The sequence below is a fragment of the Gorilla gorilla genome, chromosome 2, assembly GCF_029281585.2.
Source record: "Gorilla gorilla gorilla isolate KB3781 chromosome 2, NHGRI_mGorGor1-v2.1_pri, whole genome shotgun sequence".
NCBI lineage: Eukaryota > Metazoa > Chordata > Mammalia > Primates > Hominidae > Gorilla > Gorilla gorilla.
In genome coordinates, this window is record NC_086017.1 from 166,699,670 (window position 1) to 166,719,233 (window position 19,564).

General features: G+C 38.8%; 1 protein-coding gene across 1 annotated transcript in view; it reads right to left on the minus strand.

The window, feature by feature from the left end:
• Positions 1–19,564, minus strand: part of PLCH1 (phospholipase C eta 1) — a 252,839-nt gene that overhangs the window by 48,377 nt on the left and 184,898 nt on the right. Inside the window, exons 9-10 of the mRNA XM_031009760.3 lie at positions 10,066–10,186; positions 5,786–5,957 (exon numbers count right to left, since the gene is read on the minus strand). Coding sequence (XP_030865620.3) covers positions 5,786–5,957; positions 10,066–10,186 — 293 coding nt within the window. The remainder of the gene's footprint in view (positions 1–5,785; positions 5,958–10,065; positions 10,187–19,564) is intronic.

Here is a 19,564-nt window from a genome sequence, read left to right on the forward strand (position 1 = left end):
AATGACAGGATCATATTCACACATAACAATATTAACTTTAAATGTAAATGGACTAAATGCTCCAATTAAAAGACACAGACTGGCAAATTGGATAAAGAGTCAAGACCCATCAGTGTGCCGTATTCAGGAAACCCATCTCACGTGCAGAGACACACATAGGCTCAAAATAAAAGGATGGAGGAAGATCTACCAAGAAAATGGAAAACAAAAAAAGGCAGGGGTTGCAATCCTAGTCTCTGATAAAACAGATTTTAAACCAACAAAGATCAAAAGAGACAAAGAAGGCCATTACATAATGGTCAAGGGATCAATTCAACAGGAAGAGCTAACTATCCTAAATATATATGCACCCAATACAGGAGCACCAGATTCATAAGGCAAGTCCTGAGTGACCTACAAAGAGACTTAGACTCCCACACAATAATAATGGGAGACTTTAACACCCCACTGTCAACATTAGACAGATCAACGAGACAGAAAGTCAACAAGGATACCCAGGAATTGAACTCAGCTCTGCACCAAGCGGACCTAATAGACATCTACAGAACTCTCCACCTCAAATCAACAGAATATACATTTTTATCAGCACCACAACACACCTATTCCAAAATTGACCACATACTTGGAAGTAAAGCTCTCCTCAGCAAATGTAAAAGATCAGAAATTATAACAAACTGTCTCTCAGACCACAGTGCAATCAAACTAGAACTCAGGATTAAGAAACTCACTCAAAACCGCTCAACTACATGGAAACTGAACAACCTGCTCCTGAATGACTACTGGGTACATAACGAAATGAAGGCAGAAATAAAGAGGTTCTTTGAAACCAACGAGAACAAAGACACAACATACCAGAATCTCTGGGATGCATTCAAAGCAGTGTGTAGAGGGAAATTTATAGCACTAAATGCCCACAACAGAAAGCAGGAAAGATCCAAAATTGACCCTATCATTTAATTGTGATGACAATTAAAAGAACTAGAAAAGCAAGAGCAAACACATTCAAAAGCTAGCAGAAGGCAAGAAATAACTAAAATCAGAGCAGACCTGAAGGAAATAGAGACACAAAAAACCCTTCAAAAAATTAATGAATTCAGGAGCTGGTTTTTTGAAAGAATCAACAAAATTGATAGACCGCTAGCAAGACTAATAAAGAAGAAAAGAGAGAAGAATCAAATAGACACAATAAAAAATGATAAAGGGGATATCACCACCGATCCCACAGAAATACAAACTACCATCAGAGAATACTACAAACACCTCTACACAAATAAACTAGAAAATTTAGAAGAAATGGATAAATTCCTTGACACATACACCCTCCCAAGACTAAACCAGGAAGAAGTTGACTCTCTGAATAGACCAATAACAGGCTCTGAAATTGTGGCAATAATCAATAGCTTACCAACCAAAAAGAGTCCAGGACCAGATGGATTCACAGCTGAATTCTACCAGAGGTACAAGGAGGAACTGGTACCAATCCTTCTGAAACTATTCCAATCAATAGAAAAAGAGAGAATCCTCCCTAACTCATTTTATGAGGCCAGCATCATCCTGATACCAAAGCCGGGCAGAGACACAACAAAAAAGAGAATTTTAGACCAATATCCTTGATGAACATTGATGCAAAAATCCTCAATAAAATACTGGCAAAACGAATCCAGCAGCACATCAAAAAGCTTATCTACTATGATCAAGTGGGCTTCATCCCTGGGATGCAAGGCTGGTTCAATATATGCAAATCAATAAATGTAATCCAGCATATAAACAGAGCCAAAGACAAAAACCACATGATTATCTCAATAGATGCAGAAAAGGCCTTTGACAAAATTCAACAACCTTCATGCTAAAAACTCTCAGTAAATTAGGTATTGATGGGACGTATCTCAAAATAATAAGAGCTATCTATGACAAACCCAAAGCCAATATCATACTGAATGGGCAAAAACTGGAAGCATTCCCTTTGAAAACTGGCACAAGACAGGGATGCCCTCTCTCACCACTCCTATTCAACATAGTGTTGGCAGTGCTGACCAGGGCAATTAGGCAGGAGAAGGAAATAAAGGGTATTCAACTAGGAAAAGAGGAAGTCAAATTGTCCCTGTTTGCAGATGACATGATTGTATATCTAGAAAACCCCATTGTCTCAGCCCAAAATCTCCTTAAGCTGATAAGTAACTTCAGCAAAGTCTCAGGATACAAAATCAATGTACAAAAATCACAAGCATTCTTATACACCAATAACAGACAAACAGAGAGCCAAATCATGAGTGACCTCCCATTCACAATTGCTTCAAAGAGAATAAAATACCTAGGAATCCAACTTACAAGGGATGTGAAGGACCTCTGCAAGGAGAACCACAAACCACTGCTCAAGGAAATTAAAGAAGATACAAACAAATGGAAGAACATTCCATGCTCATGGGTAGGAAGAATCAATATCATGAAAATGGCCATACTGCCCAAGGTAATTTACAGATTCAATGCCATCCCCATCAAGCTATCAATGACTTTCTTCACACAATTGGGAAAAACTACTTTAAAGTTCACATGGAACCAAAAAAGAGCCCGCAACGCCAAGTCAATCCTAAGCCGAAAGAACAAAGCTAGAGGCATCACACTGCCTGACTTCAAACTATACTACAAGGCTACAGTAACCAAAACAGCATGGTACTGGTACCAAAGCAGAGACATAGATCAATGGAACAGAACAGAGCCCTCAGAAATAACACCGCATATCTACAACTATCTGATCTTTGACAAACCTGAGAAAAACAAGCAATGGGGAAATGATTCCCTATTTAATAAATGGTGCTGGGAAAACTGGCTAGCCATATGGAGAAAGCTGAAACTGGATCCCTTCCTTACACCTTATACAAAAATTAATTCAAGATGGATTAAAGACTTAAACGTTAGACCTGAAACCATAAAAACCCTAGAAGAAAACCTAGGCATTACCATTCAGGACATAGGCATGGGCAAGGACTTCATGTCTAAAACACCAAAAGCAGTGGCAACAAAAGCCAGAATTGACAAATGGGATCTAATTAAACTAAAGAGCTTCTGCACAGCAAAAGAAACTACCATCAGAGTGAACAGGCAACCTACAAAATGGGAGAAAATTTTCACAACCTACTCATCTGACAAAGGGCTAATATCCAGAATCTACAATGGACTCAAACAAATTTACAAGAAAAAACAAACAACCCCATCAAAAAGTGGGCGAAGGACATGAACAGACACTTCTCAAAAGAAGACATTTATGCAGCCAAAAAACACATGAAAAAATGCTCACCATCACTAGCCATCAGAGAAATGCAAATCAAAACCACAATGAGATACCATCTCACACCAGTTAGAATGGCAATCATTAAAAAGTCAGGAAACAACAGGTGCTGGAGAGGATGTGGAGAAATAGGAACACTTTTACACTGTTGGTGGGACTGTAAACTAGTTCAACCATTGTGGAAGTCAGTGTGGAGATTCCTCAGGGATCTAGAACTAGAAATACCATTTGACCCAGCCATCCCATTACTGGGTATATACCCAAAGGACTATAAATCATGCTGCTATAAAGACACATGCACATGTATGTTTATTGTGGCACCATTCACAATAGCGAAGACTTGGAACCAACCCAAACGTCCAACAATGATAGACTAGATTAAGAAAATGTGGCACATATACACCATGGAATACTATGCAGCCATAAAAAATGATGAGTTCATGTCCTTTGTAGGGACATGGATGAAATTGGAAATCATCATTCTCAGTAAACTATCACAAGAACAAAAAACCAAACACCACATATTCTCACTTATAGGTGGGAATTGAACAATGAGATCACATGGACACAGGAAGGGGAACATCACACTCTGGGGACTGTTGTGGGGTGGGGGGAGGGGGGAGGGATAGCTTTAGGAGATATATCTAATGCTAAATGACGAGTTAATGGGTGCAGCACACCACCATGGCACATGTATACATATATAACTAACCTGCACATTGTGCACATGTACCCTAAAACTTAAAGTAAAATAATAATAAAATAAAAATATATTTTAAAAAAATGAACTTTGCCTGTATTTTATCAGAAAATTTACACATATATAAATGTGTATGCATGCATGATTGGAACATATGTGTGTAACAGTTGTAATAATAAACAACTTGTCAATCTCCAAAGTGGTAAGTAGCCATAGACATCCTGCCTTTTCAATCAGAGATTGCTCTGATAGTAAAGGAACACAAGAAATCAGTTGCCTTGTTTTTGCTTTAAATGGGGTTGCGCTGGTCGGCAGATCCAGGCAGCTCCTTGATGTCTAAACAACATTACTACTAGCAAATGGATCTCAGATGCTCTTGAAATACTTGCAGTTCACATTGTTGCCACCCTTTCCCATGAGTGCCTCAGACTTTCTGCCTCTGATTCATCCTGATGCCATAAGCCCTGGGATATTCTGTGTCAAATAACTCAAAGCCCAGTTATGCAAAGGAGACTCAATTAGTCCACATTAAGTATCCACTGTGAGTTCCACTGTCCAAAAGAGAAAGATTTCAATCAAATGAATTTATTCTGCATTTAACATCCTGACTGCTGACTAAAGAACATTTAGGAAGTAGAAACATTTACAAGGTTATAAAGATGACATTTCATTTTCTAACCCACAAATCAATTTTTACTATAAAAGTTTGCTTTAGCAAGACTTGGGCAAATTGGCCTTCATGTTATCTCTTGCATTATGTGGAGCTTTTATTCAAAATATCTTTATGCATATAAATGCCTAGCAACACCTTTTTGATGTATTTGGAACCTATAATTTCATTTAATTGGTAGAAAACAGGTTTTGACCAATTCTAAGAATGAATATTTTCCATCTTTTCCATTTGCTGCTCTCCCTTAAAGCCCCAGTTGAAGTCCTGCCATGAAATTACATTGCCTCCTTGACTTTCCTGCTCCTCCTATATATTTGTTTTTTCACACACACCTCTTTTAAGTAAAATATAACCCAGTTTGAATTTTAATACCCTATTGCTTTCCTTTACATTTTTAATCACAAAATGATGTGGCCACCCAAGGTGGTTTTAGTACAAACACACAAAATTCACTGGAAATAAGTAAAACCACAAAGTCAGTGATCTGAAAACTGAAAGAACTGTCTTTCTGGCTATTCTTTGCATGAATAATATTTATTGTAGTAAGCTTCCTCCCTCAGAAAATCTGTTTATGAAATGTCATTCTGTTCACCTACTGCTCTTTCACACGTACATGAGTCCTGTGGGGCATTATGTCTGTGCCTGTGTTCCTCTTTGAAGTGAGCTCTTCTCACTTGCATAACCAAGACTGATCAACCATGAAGCTTTTTGGTTTTTTTGGTTTTTTTGACAGACAGTTGTTGGAGCTTGAAATGGGAGAAAAAATCTGAAAGAACTGCTTTCAGATATGGATACAAGGAGCCTTCTCCTTTCCTGAACCTCACGCTCCTACACACACATTTCTCTCTAGTGTGAACTATTACAGACTAAAATATCAAACATTTGGCTTACAGTATTGATGTTTTCACTTCATAAGTACAAATCTCAGAATATGTGCTCACTCAACAATAAGCTTCTTCTGAAGACACGACTATCAAAAAATTGGAATAAGGTGCATACATAGATCTAGACAATCCTTCATGTATTGATTCTAATTATTATTCTCCCTTGAAACCCATTTTTATTCTTTAAGGGAGGGCAGGCTTAGCTGATAATGAATGTCTTTTATTGCATTACTTGAAGTAATTACCTTCACTAGAATTTTGCCTTTCAAACTTTGAGGGCTTGGAAGCTGCTTGCACTCCCCTGTATCAACAGATGACAGGTCCAGTTTGTCTCGGAATATTCCTTTCAGGTACTGAGCAATCTTCCTTTGCTGCTGGATACTGCAGTGATTCTCGATAGACAATATAACAGGAAACCTGAGAAAAGAGCAACACAGTCCAGAGGCGTCAGGTGCAGGCAACTCACAGGGACTTTTGAAAATGATTCAGTATTCACTGTGTTGTTACAATCCTAGTGACAGTATTTGCGATACTGATGATGATTAAAATGCTTCTAAAATGAGAAAGATTAGGAATGCATTTAAAAAATTCCTCTGAGCAAACATACTTTGCTAAGCATAATGGATGAACAAAATACCAATCCACATGGGATGGCTTTTCTAACATTTTGCATCAGGAAACAATGGTACATATATTATGTTTCTTTTAAAAGAAGAGAAAATTTTAAAAGAGATGAGAAGTCTAAAGAAAGTAAACTCATATAATGTAATTTTGTCTTATTTATTCAAAAGTCTAAAAGCATCTAAGAGACCACTGAATGTCATTAAATGAAGTTATTGACTCTAAAATATATAATTAACCCCCACCTTGAACATTATGATTGAGGATAAAATAACATAAGGGAATTCTGTGTTTTATAGCATCCTACGTCGCACATTTCAAAATCACTTTGATAGAATTATATACTAGTCTTTGTCAAAAAATAAAAAAAAAAAAAACCAGCCAAGCATTCATTCTACACCAGCACTCAGGTTTCTGCACAGAAAACATGAGATCCATGTAAATAATTACCTAAAGGAGTTGGTGGCTAAGGCAGAAAGGAGATCAGGGCTGATTACATGATTTTACTCCTCTCTCAACTTTATTTTTTCCTCAGAATAAGAAATTATTTCAAATTCAGGTTCATTGGCTTTTTTCTAGTTTTCCGTTACATATCTTCAGACATAATAGGCAATATATTTAAATCACCTAATATATCAACATATACCAATATTTAAACCACCTAATATATCAATGTGCAGAAAAACTTTTTCCAGGCTTTCATGACGAGCACAAGTTCCACAATACGGGCTATGACCGCCAGACCTACCTTCTCTCCTCATTAGTAAAACCTGATGCTGTGGGCCATCTTACAGATGAGCCTTTGTGGCTGAGGTAGGTTTCCTTACTCGACTACAATCTGTTTGCTATTCATTTCTTCACATAGGTTTTACCCTAAAGTGCTAGAAGAGGGAAAAGCAACAGCAACAACAAACTGACAACCCTGAGTTGTCCTGCAGTCACATCAGGGAGTTTTAACAAGGAATTTTCACATTGTCAATTCATTTACAAAAAATCTATTAGTGGCAGGGAGTGGTGGCTCATGCCTGTAATCCCAGCACTTTGGGAGGCCGAAGCAGGCAGATCACTTGAGGCCAGGAGTTCGAGACCAGCCTGGGCAATATAGTGAAACACTGTCTCTACTAAAAATACAAAAATTAGCCAGGCATGGTGGCACGTGCCAGTAATCCCAGATACTCAGGAGGCTGAGGCAAGAGAATTGCTTGAACCCAGGAGACGGAGGTTGCAGTAAGCTGAGATCATGCCACTGCACTCCAGCATGGGCAACAGAGCAAGGCTGCCTAAAAAAAAAAAAAAAAAAAAAAAAAAAAAAAGCCTAATTAGTGCTTAATGATGTTTCGTGTAAAGCTGTGCTTCTCAACAGGAAATGAGGCAATTATTCCCCCCAATACAGGAGACGCTTGTCAATATCTGAAGACATTTTTGGTGGTCACACTTCAGGGGTGCTACTGGCACATAATGAATAGAAGCTGAGGATGTTGCTTTCCACCCTACACTGCACAGGACAGCTCTCTACCAAAAAAAAAAAAAAAAAAAATTATCAGTACACAATGTCAATAGTGCCAAGGTTGAGAAACCCTGATATAAAGATGCAACCAAAGTTAAGAAAGGAGAGGAAAAGGCTGAACTTTTAAAATGTACTAAACAAGCTTATTAACTCTTTTAATTTGAAGTGCTTTTCTTCTAAGGGTTCCAAAACTTGAAGTAAATTGTCAAATCACCAGAGGATCTTCCAAGATACATAGGTGGCAGGCCTTCTCAACACCCTACTTCATACATTGGGAAATAAAGGCAAAATTACTTCACCCATTTGGCTAGGACCTGTAGAAATCAGGGTTGTGAAGACCCATTAGAATGCAGTGTTCAAGATTCTTCCACATGGGAGGCATCATAAACTAAATCTGCTATACAGCAAGTGTGTCTTATTAGAAAAGCATTTTTAACCTCATGTTTAACTAATGAGAAGACCAAATATTGGAAATTTTAAAGGCTACTAACTTCTAAAAAATTAATTTTACACAATTGTAATTTTAATTTGTTTCCTTTAATTCAAAAATCCTTTCTTGAATAGCTGGTATACTGAAGGTACCTGCTAGGCAACAAAAATGAATACAAAATAATAAGACATTGCTCATATTTTCAGTGAGTTCACAGTCTTACAGATGTAAAAGAAGGCAAGTAACCAACCAATTGCAAGAGGGTGTTATATGATATGACAGAAATATGTGCAGGGTGCTAAATACAGAGAAAATATGGAGAAAAAGAAGATTTAAATCAGCTGGTGGTATTAGTAACTTGTTGGAGGGACAATACTTAAACGGCCTTGTAGAATAAGCAAGAATTAATCAGATAGACTAACGGGGAAGGGTGTTCCAGGCAGAGAGAACAGCATACGTAAGAGTGGGGAGTTGGGAAAGAGCCAGGCTCAATGGGGAAGCTGAAAGACAGTCATTGAAGGCAGAATCCTAAATCTCTGTGGGATAATGGTGGAAGATGATAGTGGAAGACAAGGGAGATGCCAGACCTTAAGGGATATGAAGACATGCCTATGTATTGAGAGAGCTTCTGACAGGCTTTAAGACAAGAATTGAATCACCAAGCTCATATTTCAGAAAGAAAACTATAGCACCAGTGTGGAGGATGAACCAAAGGGGAAATAAAAATGAACAGGAGGCAATGGAGTCAAAAGATAACTTGAGAAGTAGAATTGCCAAGAATTGGTTGAGTCTAGAATGACTCCCAGTTTCTGGCTGAGGCCAGTGCTGCCCCTAACTATTAATAAGAGGAAATGGAGAGAGAAGCAAGGGGAAGTTTGGCAGAATGAGATGCTGAGTTCCCCTTGGGGAGTAAGCTCCTTAATGGCAGGAGTCTTATCTTCTGCTCACTGTTGTGGCTCCCCACACCTACGGGATACTCAGATGAATATTCACTGAGGATTTTTATTTTTATTTTTATTTTTCTGAGATGGAGTCTCACTCTGTCACCCAGGCTGGAGTGCCGTGGTGCAATCTCAGCTCACTACAACCTCCGCCTTCTGGGTTCCAGCAAATCTCATGCCTCAGCCTCCCGAGTAGCTGGGATTACAGATGTGTACCACCACATCCACCTAATACTTGTATTTTTTTAGTAGAGACAGGGCTTCGCCATATTGACCAGGCTGGTCTCAAACTCCTGGCCTCCCATGATCCACCCTCCTCAGCCTCCCAAAGTGCTACAGAAGCCACTGTGCCTGGCCTCACTGAGTATTTTTCAACATGGGTCTAGAATTTGGGGGGAAAGTTCTGGACATAGAATTTGATAAATATCCAGAAAGTGATCTAGGGCAAAACCTTAGATAACAGCTAACCATTAAAGGAATGAGGAAATAGATTAATAGAAGACTGCAGTACAAAAAAAAGAGATTGAGAAGCAATGAGAGCAATGGAGGGGAGAATGATATAATGGAAACCAAAAAAGGCAAGTAGTGGGGAGGAAATATTCAACACTGTCAAATGACAAGGAGAAGGTCAAGTAACATAAGGACTCCAGACACCTCAGTGTATAGATAAGACATCCATCATGATCAAAACCCACTAATTATGTACACAGTAACCTATGTTTCCAGATTTTATGGACACTCTACACCCTGGATTTAGAAATTTAGAGGTCACTATTTGCAAGAATGTCTTTAAGGAGGCATATTGAGAAAGAATGGGATAAGGAATAAATGCAGCATGAGAAAGTACAAACGGGAAGGCCACATTATTTGTTCACAATGTTTTGCTGAGAAGGAAGGAGAAAACTAGTCTAGCAAAGAGGGCAGTGTAGAGTCCAAGGAAGGGGATGTGGTTTTGTAGCTACATTACATCAGGCAATGCTCCATGCGGGAGGCTACCGCTTAGCTCGCAGGTGCTGCTGTACTTACTCATTCTTCACAAAGGCATGCTTGTTGATGGTCTCCACAACATCTCTGAAGAGAATTTTTGAAGTGAGAGTGTAACCATGATGTACTACTGGCTCTCCATCCGGGCCATCCCAACAGTCAACTGCCAAAAACAGAACTTTATATCAATAACCCAAAGTCTCTGGTGTTTATTAATATTTCTGGAAATACCAGACACATATTATTTTAAGTCCGTTATCTGAAATTATACCCATTTCAATCCTGACAAAGACATGACACAGACACAGAAATCGGTGTTCTGGCGTATTTATCAGAACAAATTAAAGAATTGCTTTTCCTCAAGACACAATGATTTGGTTTTGAGTGTGGTTAAAAAGATGTCATATTCTTAAACAGCTCAGAATTCACCAAAAACTCATTAGAACTTATCTAAATCCAGTCAAGTGTGCCCAAGGATAGGGAGATTTCTTGAAAGGTCATTTACCCAATTTCACTTCTTCTTCTTCAGGTTATGAAGGTCTTTTAGAAAGTCACAGTGTCCTTCCCAAATCAATAATATAGTTTTCATTATTGTTCACTTAAGCTCACAGTGTTTTCATTAGATTGATTTTCATTTCATTAATACTACAGTAGTTATAAAATAACATCAACTTCCTAAGTTCAAATCCTCGAGTGCTGCCAAGATTTATGTGAATTTGGGCAAATAACTTAATCATTTGAAGACTTGCTTTCCCCATCTAGAAAAGGAGAGTAATAGCACTTACATCATAAATTTGAGTGACAGTTAAATATATGTAAAGTAGCTTGTAACACTGCATGGCATATAGTAACTATGATTGTTATTGATACTATTAATATTGCTCTCTACCCACACAATCTCATTAGCTCTCAGCTGGAGAAAGACAGTAGGTTTTTCACCATCCCCCTCTGACTAAGAATCTGCTTTCTCTTGTTTTTATATTTTGCCCCCAGGCTAATTCCTCAAAACACTACTTTCACCTCATTGCTCCTTTGCTCAAAAGCCTACTTGGTGCATAGCACAGCATCCAACACAGAGAAGTAAGTAGTCTGTAAATATATGCTAAATGGATTAATAAATATCTTACATCATACAATAGCTCTTGCGTGCTTACCTCCAACACCCCTGTCTCTTGTGCTAGAGCCTGGCTAATTGGCTAATCATTCACTAACCCTGTTTCTTCTTTTATCGAGGGAACACAGCTGGACTCTATTTCCTAGCCTTCCTTTGCAGGAGGATGTGGCCAGTGAAATGTGAGCAGAAAGTATGCGCACCACTTCCAGGTATGGTTGACAGAAACCTGCTGCCTTACATAATCATTCTTCTTCTTTCCTCTTCTGCTGTGACTTTAGAAGTGGTGAAGATGGCACAGCCACAAGACGGAAAAAGACAAAACTGCTTGAGAGATTCGCCCACTAGGAACACCTATTTTGAACTTGACATAATCAAGAAATAAACTTCAGTTGTTTTAAGGCACAGAAAATTTGAAGTTTCATTGTTAAAAGGACAATGTTGCCTTAATTACCATGCTAGCTCCTGTCTGACAATTCAATCTTACTTTCTCCTACACCCAAGCTCACAGGCTTGTTCTTCTGATTAGGCAAATTTTCTCACACATATTCCCACCTCCATGTGTCTTTTCTTCTTTCTTTAAAGTCAACTGACATATCCCCTTCTCATTTTGCTTATCTAAATCCTAATCAAGGCAAAACTAGGATCCCCCACAGAACCTCGCTAGCCCACAAGATCTCTCTTTTCCTTATGGCAAGAGGTCATCATCTCAAACATCACCAAAAGCCTAGCAGTTAATACAAATAAGTGCAGCAGCTCAATGGGAAATGTGTGCCTGAATGAGATAACTACTTACTGTTAATCATTACTAAGTAGGAATGAGAACCTTGGTTGCCAGAACTTCTGAGGAAACTAAAGTGTCTAGATTTTATTGCTGTGAATTTTCCCAATTTTTAAATACTGGCAATTAATCCATTTTTAAAACTACAATATGGGTCAAAAACAAACATTTCTGCAAGCTGAATTTGCATAATGGAATGCTGATTGAAAGTCTGCTTTTAGAGTTCGAGACCAGCCTGGCCAACATGGTGAAACCCCTTCTCTGCTAAAAATACAAAAATTAGCTGTGTGTGGTGGCGGATGCCTGTAATCCCAGCTATTCAGGAGGCTGAGGCAGGAGAATTGCTTGAACCCGGGAGGTGGAGGATGCAGTGAGTCGAGCTCGTGACATTGCACTCCAGCCTGGGCAACAAGAGTGAAACTCCGTCTCAAAAAAAAAAGAAACTCTGCCTTTAATTAGGACCACACACTTGTGAACCACATATGTTCTCTATTTTAGTAGCACCTTCCCCTATATGTGTGCTTTGTGTATTACCCCAGGAGATATCTCTGTTTTTCTTTTAAAATATTCAAAATGCTCACCATAATTACAATGTGATTGTAATGGTTAATTCTTCATGTCAATGAGGCTTGGCTATGATGTTCAGTTATTTGGTCAAACACCAGTCTATATGTTCTGTGAAGATATTTTAAAAATAGGATTAACATTTAAATCAGTAGGCTTTGGGTAAAGCCGATTATGCTCCACAATGTGAGTGGGCCTCGCCCAGTCAGCTGAGAGCCTTAAGAGCAAAGACTGAGGTTTCCCTTCAAGGATAAATTCTCAACACTGCAACACAGAAACTGCCTGAATTCCAGCCTGCTGGCCAGCTCTACAGATTTCAGATTTGCCAACACCCACAAGCATGAGAGTCAATTCCTTAAAAATCAGACAACGAATCTCAATCTCTTGCTTTCTCTACATATCTTATTGGTTCTGTTTCTCTGCAGAACCCCAACTAATACAACTATCTATATTAATCCACTAAACATTGGCTGTTCAAATATTCCTATGGGAAAAAAATAGAAAAAATAAAAGAAGAAAAAACATTCACAGTTGATACCACAGGAATGCTAAAAACAATGTTTAAGGATAAGATGCTGTTAAGAAAACCAAAGGTTCTGAGATACTCTCAGAGAGTGTCTACTATCCCTTGGGGCCTGCAAATGAGGTCAAATGTATCCACAACATCTTCTCACAAGAGAAGCGTCATCCATATTTTTCCATGTACTTGACAGTCTTTAATTTGTCTCTGGAAATAATTATGGAAAAAACTTAACAGGTGTTTCAAATAATATATAATTTTAACAATTTTTACCCTGTTTCGTGGTCCCTTCTTGGAGAAGAAAGAGCATAACAGGATTCTTCATAAAGGAACTAATAGCTTTTCCAAAAGAATGCAAAGGCGACAAAGCAATACTTTGCCCAACTTGCTTACCGTGTCTACACCAAAAATTAAAACTACACGAGTCATGAAAGAAGGCACTCTTTGGCTAGTATTTACAACATAGGCAGAATATTCATAACTGAGGATAGGAGGTTCTCCTAATGTTCACTTTTTATATCTAATTCCATCACTTGTCTGTGAGATGAAGATAACAACATTCCCAAATGGTACTGGCATCTTAATATGTGGCATTCGTGGCCAGGTTCAAATGGCAGTGAAGTTTCCTGTAGGTGCTAATGCTGTAAATGGGAATGTTGGCAAGGTAGAAATCCTCTGTCCAATTCCCCTGCTCATAAAAGAGCCGGGGCCCATTTTTCAATCAGGTTACACACTATGGAACCCCAAAAGCAAAGCAACTCCAACAAAGATTTGGCCATTCTGAAGGCCAAATAGCTAACACGACAGCTTTTCATAATGGAGCTTAAAGACGTTCCACCCTGACAGCACTCCCAGAGATAACTGGAGAAGTCATAAACTGATTACAACAGCAATGCAACATCAGTCCCATAATGAGAATGAAAATCCCCTGGACAGAACATCCATATTTATTAAGCAACTCAGGCTGAAAATCAAGCGAATAAAAGGCCATGTAAAAATGTTATCAATTTGATTTGCTGACAAGCCCACCTCACCAAAAAGAGTTATTGCTCTTCCTCAAGACACTGTGTACATATCCTGACTAAGGACATTATTGCAGCTGAATTAATGGAGATGGAAAACATAACATTACCAAAATAGAAGCTTGAAAGTAGAGAGAACCTCCAGGTCACAATAGTGTGAAAACACTGTAGAATCATTCTTCTCCATCTCTCAAGCGCTACACTTGGCAAAAGCTGCTTCAGAAAACAGCTGTGGGACCTGAAATTTTCAATCCATGACCGGCTACATTCTATAAATTGGGTTCTTTAAATTCTAACTGCAGCTGTTTAAGAATAAAAATACCTTCATCTGGCCACATGGCAGATAAAATGCCACTAGGTATACAGCAGTACCCCTTTATCCTCGGGAGATAAATTCTAAGGCTCCCGGTAGATGCCTGAAACTGCAAAGTACTAAACCTTATACATACACCCTTGTTTTTTTCCTATATATACATACCTATAATAAAGTTTAGTTTATAGATTAGGTCAGTAAGATATTCACAATAACTAATAGTAAAACAGAACAATTATACTGCAATAAAAGTTATGTGAATGTGGTTTCTCTCTCAAGATATTTTACTGCATCACCTTTCCTCTTGTGGTGAAGAAGGGACAGAGTAGGACGGTGTGAGATTTCATCACACTACTTAGAATGGTACACAACTTAAAACTTATATGTTGTTTCTCTCTGGAATTTCTATTTAATATTTTCGGGGTGCAGCTGACCATGGCTAACTGAAACCATGGAAAATGAAACCGCAGATAAGAGGAGACTACTATACACACACTGGTGTCTCTGTGCCCAAGCTTCAAATGTGGACTAAGGTCTTCAAATCACAGGACTGACAGAAATTGTTAGGAGGACCACAGAGATCATGTCACCAAATGCTAAGCCTTCAGGAACATCTAAATATTTAGGTGGTAGGCCTAATCACAAATGAAGCAAATTCCTCCTTTTAATGCCAACCTCCCCTCTATGTTGTGTTCCTCACTTTCTCTGGCCATCCTTATATGACCTGACAGCCTCATTCAATTCCTTAGGGCTGGTCATGTCATTCAATGCTTGCTCCTCCAAAAACACACAGGCTTTCTGGAGAACAGTGCAATTCAAGAGTCAGACCAACCTGAGTTCAAATCCCAGCTTCCAAGCTTCCTAACCTCGGGAACTCAAGCCATTTATTTAACTCTGAGTTGAATCTCTTAAGAAGAGATTATTCCCTCTTTCTTGGTGGTGTTATAAGAATTAAATGAGAATGCACGGAAAACACTTAGCCAGGACCTGGTCCAATAAAGCTGCTAAAATCATAGTAGGTCCTCTTTTCCTTCCTACAATACATTCAAATCCAAGGTGACAACCACTATTTCCAATAAGAAATAGGTCAAACACACAAAAACAAAACGAACAAACAAATACAAAGAAATAGGTCAAATGCAAAGCTGGCCAAGTCTCTAAGATAAATATAATTATTCTCCTCAAGAAAAACATTCCAGAAATAGTAGTTCAACTTCTATTGTCCAGTTATAGATTATTCTAATAATAAGAACTTTAAGCCAAATACTAGGGAAAGAATTTACTGATGCAAGCTGGTGAGGAAGATATTTGGGAGCATATAAAAAATTGCATATCCTTTAAAATTATACCATAGCTGTGCATAGCCTCGTTTGTACAAGTATCTGGAGAACGTAACCTTTTGGACATACAGAGCCAAGTAGCTTCTTTATATTACAGCAGCGATTGGAAAACAGGAAGTAAGAAGGTACAAGAGAAGGCTCTTGTTCAATGTCATCTACTGCACACAATTTCCAAAAGCTCCCATTTTAGAATTAAAAGACTACTGGAAAAGCAACAACTAAAAATCATGTGTACTTTATCATGAATTATCTTAATCAGACAACTTTCCTTCTTAATACCCCAAACAAAGCTGGAGTTTTAGAAGTTTTGAGTCGGTATAAGGAATTAATGACAGAAACATGGTTAGGCTTGGGTAGGATACTGATTTTGGACAGGTAAACCAAAAAGAGAAGCCTAGGTATCTGAAAGAACTGAAAAGCAAAAGAAATAGAGCAGAAGAGACAGAATTAACAAAGTTGTAAAATTGTCTAGAGTTGAGTGTCACTTCATGGAGTCACTAAAAGTCATTTTCTGTACTTGAACCTCCAAGAAAATGTCACTATTTACAATGATAGGCAACCATCAGTGTGAATCCAATGAGGCTGTGTGCTCAGGGCATCTCTACGCATGCCAGACATGAAAACTTGTTGAGTGCAGAGCAAACAAAGGGCTGAATAATGGCTGAGAGCAGAATGTCACCTTGAGACCTCTTACTGCTTGAAAGGATTTTCTTCCTCTTAATATTTTATAGCATCTTCATTATTCAGTTGTTTAAGCTACTCAATTGTTAATCACTATTTCTGGTATGTACTCTCTGCAACTATTGCAAAAATACTATTGAACGACTAAATTTACAAAGCATTCAATTTGTAGTCATCCTAATGTTTCTGTATGCAGGTAGTTTTTAATACCTGCCCATTTTTTAAGCATGTTGATTTACCTTAATAACATTACTGTCACTTTTGTAGCAGAAAATTCAAGCTAGAAACTATCTGACAAAGAAAGGCCCTTCCAATTAAGCAGTCTTATCTCATTGTCCTACTGCTTTATTCATTGCCCTGCACTTTCCACCATGCCTAGGAAAACCAGTCATCCAACTGCTGACTCCCAGCACATTCCCCACCAAAATCAAAAGACAATTTCCTGTGACTCATGGCATCTCCATTCAATCATAAACCAACTCCCTTTTATCTTCAGACTCCCTTTGGAATTCTCCTCAACCTCCTTACCCTGGCTAAGCACCAGCTTACCTTCGAGGGCACTACTTCCTTTCTCCAAGGATGCTCTTTTGTATAAATCACAGAAGATTTAGATATAAACCAAAAGGCATTATCTATGCCTTTACTGCTACTTTTAAATGATTGTTCTTCTACACTCATTAAAAAATCTCTCCTCTTTTGAAGCTTATTCTATCCAGCTATACCTTTCTGGCATCTTCCAATCACCTTTTCTTTTTTTTTTTTAATTATTATTTTTTATTATTATTATACTTTAAGTTTTAGGGTACGTGTGCACATTGTGCAGGTTAGTTACATATGTATACATGTGCCATGCTGGTGTGCTGCACCCACTAACTCATCATCAAGCATTAGGTATATCTCCCAATGCTATCCCTCCCCCCTCCCCCCACCCCACAACAGTCCCCAGAGTGTGATGTTCCCCCTCCGGTGTCCATGTGATCTCATTGTTCAATTCCCACCTATGAGTGAGAATATGCAGAGTTTGGTTTTTTGTTCTTGCGATAGTTTACTGAGAATGATGACTTCCAATTTCATCCATGTCCCTACAAAGGACATGAACTCATCATTTTTTATGGCTGCATAGTATTCCATGGTGTATATGTGCCACATTTTCTTAATCCAGTCTATCATTGTTGGACATTTGGGTTGGTTCCAAGTCTTTGCTATTGTGAATAATGCCACAATAAACATACGTGTGCATGTGTCTTTATAGCAGCATGATTTATAGTCCTTTGGGTATATACCCAGTAATGGGATGGCTGGGTCAAATGGTATTTCTAGTTCTAGATCCCTGAGGAATCTCCACACTGACTTCCACAATGGTTGAACTAGTTTACAGTCCCACCAACAGTGTAAAAGTGTTCCTATTTCTCCACATCCTCTCCAGCACTTTTTTTTTTTGACAGAATCTCATTCTGTTGCCCAGGCTGGAGTGCAAAGGCGTGATCTCGGCTCACTGCAACCTCTGCCTCCTGGGTTCAAGTGATTCTCCTGCCTCAGCCTCCTGAGCAGCTGGGACTACAGGTGCATGCCACCATGCCCGGATAATTCTTGTAGTTTTAGTAGAGATGGGGTTTCACCACGTTGGCCAGGCTGGTCTCAAACTCCTGACCTCAAGCCTCAGCCTGTCTCAGCCTCCTAAAGTGCTGGGATTACAGGCATGAGCCACTGCGCCTGGCCACATTGTTTTTATACTTAAGTGTCTGGTTTATAGTTTTAATCTCCAATCTGCTCCTGTCTGCATACTTGGTAAATTAAAACACCATGTAGCCATCTATTTAATCCCTTAGCACTGACCTCCTCCAGGCCAATAGTCCCTTGCTTCACTGTGTTTCCATGATGCTCACCCATGACACAATCTGGAAATTGTCACCTGTGACTAAATCCCATTGCAATGACAGCTCTGTTCTCATTTTCTTAAAGTGTGATGACAACTTTCCACATTTTTCTATTTATTTGAGTCTTCTAGTCTCTTAATCTTATTTTATGGCCCCCTATCCACTTCGCTTCCTTTCCTAGAACCATGGAGCCCCTGTCAGTTACTTATAAGAGCTCTCACCAATACCTTGAAGATATTTAATATGATCTAGAAATCCCGAGACTTGGATCAATTCCATAATCTGTCTTCACCACTTCTCTAAGCAGATGAGTACTGTTGGGGATGGGATCAAATGGAGTCTAAGCATCCAGATTTTGAATCAGTAAAGACTGTTTTTGAAATCAGCCTGGGCTTCCCTGACTTACCTTGTCAATTCCTTTCCCATTCTCTGATGACTTCTTTAACAATTTGCTGATTTTAAGCCCTGTGGCCAATCTCCACTCACTTTATACCGAGTGGATGATGTTCTCTCCTGCTTCTCTGAGAAAACAGGCATGCGCCCTTTCAAAAATCTCTTGTCCCCCTTATCCCACCTGAAAACAAACCTATATTATTTCCCCCACTTCCAAGTCTCAAAGCTGCCCCCCAGCCTATATCATCAAACATTTGGATGCAGAAAAATGCCCAGTCACCAATCGACAGCAGGTAACCAACTGCCCACTAACATATCACCAACCTACATAGCAAAGGCCACCAACAATTCCCTACTGTCAAATACAACTAAATTGGATACTTAGTTTTATTTTACTTTTCTGTTCCCTGTGGCATTTCTGGCTATTCCTTTCTAACCCTTTCATCCTTTAGATCCAAGTACTCTATTCTCTGCAACTGGCCTTGCTGGCTCCCCTTGCACTCCCTACTCCTAATCATTGTATCGCTGAAGTCCTCAGGCCTCTTTCTCTTTTCCCCTTCTCTCTGTAAGTGATCTTGTACACTTCCATGATTTTAACTACCACATACCAAGTTCAGCATTTTGGAATCCTTATCTTGCCCAGACTCTTCATTAAGTTCAGACATTGTTATCCAAATGACTGATAAAGATGTCCACATACATGTTACAAAATCAATCTAAATTCAGCAGATGGAAAACTGGACTCATTTAGACTCTTGTTCTCAGATTCCCTACAGTATGGAGTGGCACCATCCACCTTCTAGCTCTCCCCCTTCATTCCTTTTATTCTTTTCTCTCACCAGTTTCCACTAAGTTTAGCTCTTCAATACTGCATCCTTAACATCATCTCTTTCTCACTTAGTCCAAGATTTTGGAACCCTCCCTTGGATTCACTGTGAT